Source organism: Orycteropus afer, unplaced genomic scaffold, assembly GCF_000298275.1.
Source record: "Orycteropus afer afer isolate SDZICR_OR568_19922 unplaced genomic scaffold, OryAfe1.0 scaffold00247, whole genome shotgun sequence".
Lineage (NCBI taxonomy): Eukaryota > Metazoa > Chordata > Mammalia > Tubulidentata > Orycteropodidae > Orycteropus > Orycteropus afer.
In genome coordinates, this window is record NW_006921834.1 from 1,192,614 (window position 1) to 1,198,633 (window position 6,020).

General features: G+C 40.0%; 1 protein-coding gene across 1 annotated transcript in view; it reads left to right on the forward strand.

Annotated features, from left to right (window-relative positions):
- Positions 1-546: 546 nt before the first annotated feature.
- Positions 547-6,020, forward strand: part of TESPA1 (thymocyte expressed, positive selection associated 1) — a 34,594-nt gene continuing 29,120 nt past the window's right edge. Inside the window, exons 1-2 of the mRNA XM_007949604.1 lie at positions 547-709; positions 1,801-1,843. Coding sequence (XP_007947795.1) covers positions 547-709; positions 1,801-1,843 — 206 coding nt within the window. The remainder of the gene's footprint in view (positions 710-1,800; positions 1,844-6,020) is intronic.

A 6,020-nucleotide genomic window follows, 5' to 3' on the forward strand; every position in this document is an offset into this window, starting at 1 on the left:
ATCCAGAACTACTATGGTTAGAGTGATAGACTGGTGTGGGATCTTAGACAAGCTGCTTACCCTTTAAGACCCTCATTCATCTTTGAGGATAAAATAAAATGAATTTTATAACTTGCAAATTTAAAGATATTTCATTTTAATGGAGGATTCTAAGATGCCAAATCCTTAAGAATTAAAAAAAAAAAAAATGCTTTCTAATACAGCGTTTCAACTATCATGGGAAGTAGATATTCTTTAAGTCAGAAGAGCTTTCTCAATGACCCTTAAATCATGTTTGAAGTTTCCAGACTCACTGATTTGAAAGACTTGCCTTGATATTTAGATATTCCAGAGGGTTTTTTTTTTTTTTTTTAAGAAAGAAGATGGGCTAAGCATCTCTTCCCTGAATGGGCAGAGAGGTCAGGATCTTTTGTGCAGAGACAAGAAAATTTGGGGGCAACCCTGACACTGGTGGTTTCTAAACAGAGGATAAGGGAAATTTCACTATGTTTCAACTCTCAGGACATCATCCCTCTGGTGGAAGGCCCTGAAGTCTGAGCCATGGCCATGGAAGGCTCTGTGCTGAGCCCCACATCCTGGGAGAAACGGCGGGCCTGGCTCCGTCAGAGCCATCACTGGCAGACTCAAGTCCTGGAAGAGGAGGCTGCAGCTGCCCTCCAAGATGTCCCTGACGCCGAGCCTTCCAGACTGGATGATGTTTTTCAGGAAGGTAAGAGGCTCTTAGACATCAGTTGGTCTGCCATGTTGTCTTGTGGTGAAGGAAATGTGGTAGCTAATACAGACCTGCAGAAAGATGGGCAGCAGGTCCTTTGTTGAGAGTAGGCCCACAACAAGGCTCATTTTGATTGATTTAAATGAGTTTAAGGAAAGAGATATGAATAATAGAAGGCATGCATCATGTGGAAAAGAAACATATGATTAGAAAAAAGAAAAGACCAAGTTTTTGCATCATCCTAAGAAAATGTGTCTAAGAACTGAGTTTGGAGGTGTTCTAAGAATGGTTTAAGGGTGTTTCTATTTTGTCTGTGCAACAAGTTTACACTCAATCTGGATGCCTGGATTCTGATCACAACTCTGTCACTAATAAGCTATGTGATCTTTGGCAAATCACTTGATTCTCTGAGCCATAATAGTCTAACTGAACTAATAGTACCTGTTACTATTCCTCTTACTAATACTATACAACCTCTCAGAGCATCTTTAAGGTTCAAATAAGATCACAGATATAAGAGCAAATAGATACACACTGGTGATGTAGTGCCTAAGGTATTTGACTTCTAACCAGGTTGGCGGTTCAAACCCCATTCCATGGAAGGAAGACTGGGCAATCTACTTCCATAAAGATTTACCGGCTCAGAAACCCAAAGGGAGTTGCTATGAGTTGGAATCCACTGGATGGCAGTGGGTTTGGGTTTGGGTTTTTTGATCCCCACACATATCCACAAGGGCTGTGCTCTTTTGTTTGTCTTAAAAGCAAAAGAATCTACCCCTGCCTTCAAACCTTGAAGAAAGGAGAGCAGTGGGCCTAACATCCTGGGCATTTTCCAGATTCCTAGGAGGAAGAGGGTGGGGAAGCAGAGAGAGAAAAAATGTGCACTATTTTTATACATAGGTACATTACTTTCAGACCTTAAAGAAAACTTTGTGGAAAGTTTCATGGTAACTTTTAAAAAAGATTCATTGTGTGCATTGTATAATAATAAATTGGGAGTGGGAAAGAGTTGGAGAGTGGGGTGAGTAGTAGGGAAGAAGTCTTGGCTTCCTTCAGCCCTCAAAGTGATCCAATGTCTGGCTTTTTAGGGAATCCCATCAATAAGATCGAAGACTGGCTGCAGGATTGTGGGTAAGTACTGGAGACACAAGGGGATTAGATATAGTTGATGGCTGGATGTGTTAATAGGCACTGACTGTTAGGAATTCAGGGACAGGGCAATAGGTTTGAACTAGGCCTGAAAATTATAATTGAGGCTAAGACTGAGGTGTTGTATGAGTTTGGGGTGAGTTTGAGGACTCAAAAGCTGTAAATCAAATATACCTCTGGATTGAGACTGAATTGTGTGGATGACTGGGAATATAGGCTGGATCTGGTCTAAAGCTAAGAATGGATGGAAATCTACATTTATGGGTGATGGCTGGGCTGAGTTCTATATCCCTACCCCATTGCTTTCCACTGCAGACTGGAGTCTTACACTTTGTAATGGAAAGAAGCCGAGTTAATAATTTGATAATTCTTATTGAGGAGTAATTCATCTGTTTATTTTTGCTGCAGAACACAGCGTAAGGGCCTAAGAGTCTACCATAGTTATTCAAAGCAGTGAAGAACTGTAGCAGATACTTCAAGGCAAAGCGTAGTACTTCTTTTCTCAGAAATACTTTAGAATATGAGATCCCATACCCCACCAGCCTGTACCATTTTAGATTCAATCTACCTAGACACAGAGGGAAAGCTTCTATGACCTATTTAAGCCTGATCATTTGTGTGATAATGAATTCTCAGAATGTCTAACTCTTTCCTGTCCTTTGTATCCTCTCCAGAAATGTCTAAAGCTTTAGATAGCCTTTAATCTAAACTTCTTTTTAAAGAGATATAAATAAACTCATCCTTGCTTATTTGGGAGGAAACAAATAGCACTGAATAATCAAAAGTTGTTTATTTCAACTTTGTTCCAGAAGGCAATGCCAGGAAGTATTTGTTGGTTTATTTTTTGTTTACAAAAGCATTGTCCTTATTGTTCTAATATTGTTCATAATTTATTGACTTTAAAGTCAGTTGTTGTCTTTAATTGCCGTCCAGTCAATCCCAAGTCTTTCAGAAGCAGATCTCCAGACCTGTCTTCCAAGGCATCTCTGGTTGGTTCCAATCTGCCAATCTTTTGTCTGGTAGTAGAGTTGCTAAATATTTGCCCCACATAGGGACTTCTTAAAGTCAGTTAAAACCAAAAAACCAAACTCACTGCCATCGAGTCAATTCTGACTCATAGCGACCGCCTTTGGGTTTCCGGGGCAGTAACTCTTTATGGAAATAGATTGCCCAGTCTTCCTTCCATGGAGTGGCTGGCGGGTTTGAACTGCCAACCTCCTGGTTAGCAGTCAAATGCCTTGGGCACTAAACCACCAGGGCTCCTTTTAAAGTCAATTAGAGGTCGTCAATTGGGATGGTGGTAATAGGAATGTCTGTACCTTTTAGTGTGTGAGGACTGTGCCAGGATATACAGTACTTCACAAGATAAGTACCAGAGAAACAATTGGCTCAGTAATACCTGTATTTCATTAACTACTCTTTAATCTTTCAATTGGAGTTAACAGTTATTAATGGCACATTTGCCTGGATGGTCAAGAGGGTGGCAAATAGTTCAACAGATGCTCCTTGACTTCAAGTACACTACATTCTAGTCAGAAAGAATAAGCTTACAGAAATAAAAGATTGTAAGCTCCAGAAAGCATCTTTCTTTACCCATGCTCTACAAAGATAACCGCTGAACTAAAACTTAGGATAAAAAGGGGAGAAGAAGGAAAGGAAAATTGCTAGATAGGTGAAAGACAGGTATTGATTTGAGTGAAGAGAAAGGCAATGTACCAAAATCAAGTGACCAACACAATAATGTTAAGGAAAAAGAAGCAAAGAGGTGCACAGAAGGTACAGACTACAAGATAAACACTTTTCCATACATGCAATACTACATTATCAGTAATAACAAACATTAATCTATGGGTGGCTACATAGGTACACAGGTTAAATGATCAAGTGTCTCTATGCAAAAGGGAATATACTTTTGACCATACATAAGTTTGGCAGATAGTATTTCTACATGCATAATTGTATGTGCTATAAGAATGTACATAAATACAACAGAGCTAAGAGGGAGCAAATTATGATAACTTCTTAGCCTCGGCACTACCCTGAAGAAGCAAGTCATTGGGCCCATGGACTTGGGACCATGGTTACAGGGTGCATCAAGCTCAATTAACATAACCTACTACACAAAAACATTGTTGTACATCCTACTTTGATAAGTAGCAACTGGGGTCTTAAAAGCTTGCAAGCAACCATCTAGATGCAAGAATGGGTCTCTCCTCATCCAGAGCAAAGAATGAAGAAAATAAAAGATGCATGGAAACAATTAGTCCAAGGGACTATGTACCATGTGAACTTCAGCCTACATGAGCCTGAGACTAGAAGAACTAGATGGTGCCTGACTACTACTGTCAACCACTCAGAAAGGAATTAGTGTAGGATATCTTGGGTAGAGTGGGAGAAAAATGTGGAATGAAAGCCAAAATCATAAATAAATAAAGACTAACCTTACTGGTCTGACAGAGACTGGGGAAACCCTCAAGACTGTGGCCCCTAGTTACCCTTCAAGCCTAGAATTGAACTCACTCCCATGGCTTCCAGCCAAACAATAGACAGGCATATAAGGTGAACATTTACACCTTATAGGTAGGTACACTCCTTGGAATAATCAATCTTTGGAGATCAGAAGGACAGTATTTGCACAGGGAAATAGCTCAGAGGACAGGAATTTATGGGAAAGAAGGACACAGGAAAAAGGTAACCACAGGGAGGAAGTAGGAAGAGAGCTATTATATTTTGTTGTGGTTGTTGTTATGTGCCGTGTGGTTGTTGTTATGTGCCGTCGAGTCAGCCCCGACTCATAGTAACCCCTCCTTGGGTTGCCAAGGCAGTATCACTACAGAAATAGATTGCCCAACCTTCCTTCTGAGGAGTGGCTGGTGGGTTTGAACCGCCAGCCTTCTGGTTAACAGTCAAGTGCCTTAGGCATATGCTACCAGAGCTCCTATTATATTATAGGGATTGCAATTAATGTCATGAAACAAAATGTGTACGAACTATAGTATTGAAAATAAATTTGTTCTGTAAACTTTCACACAATTATAAAAGAGATTATAATTATAATTATAAAAGAAAAATTGTTTTTAAAAAAAGGCAGTCTCGTGAGTGTAAAGTCTCCAAAGTTTGAGTTTAATTCTTATGTTAACTATATATGTAACTTAAGCAATAATTGAAAATCTTTCTATCTCAGCTACTTCCCTATGAAGTGGGGGGCTAGAATAATAAACTTTTAATAGTTTCTTGTGAGGCTCAAATGAGATGGTATATGTGCAAGTGCTTTATGCTCAGTAGTAATGGGTGAGAAGTAAGTTTACAAAGGAAAGCTCTTTATGTCTACTTTAAAAATTCACAAAATAGACTTCTGGTATGATAGAGGAATAGGCAGACAAGTGACACAGATTCTCTTCAACAAAGAAAAGAAAAACCAATTGACAGAGATACAGAAGATAATCCTGGAACCCTGAGCTTTGAAAGGAACTATACAGAAGTGGATTAGGCACCAACCAGTGGAAAAACCTGAGCAAAAACAGTGAGTACAGAGACGGTTGGAGCTATGGACTGTCAGCTACTCTGACGAGACCAACAGCCTTAATATTTCCAACTGGTGTTGGGACCCGAGAATTGACCTAAAAATTAATCCAGGTCACCAAAGGCTGCAGGAACAACTGCTCCAGTGGCATATGACTAGGAAGGGAAACAGCAAGGAGAGAGACAACCTGAGCTGTGGACTTTCTGCTGTCTGGAGGGCACAGCCATTTTGATTGTTTACACGTGGCAGCCATTTTGGATATTTAGAGTGACCGAGGGTGCAGCCATTTTGAATGTTTATAAGGGGCAACCATTTTGGATTTTAAAATGATAGCATTCTCATTTGGATTCCAGGGACCTAAGAACAGGATCTGTTTGCCAGGGTTGGCAAGGACGTACGAGAGGCTGACAAGAGGAGAGGAGACAGATGGTGAGTGTATAAGTGCTGTCAACTAGTGAATAGAGGAGTACAGGACAGTACCCTGCCTGTATAGATAACATACAAACAAAACAAAGAAAATGAAAATTGTGGGCAAGTCACTCCAACATATAATCACCAATTAAATATAAACACAAAAACGTCAAAATGCCTTGGAGACAAAAGAGCATCACAGTCCACACAAAGAAGCAAGATAAA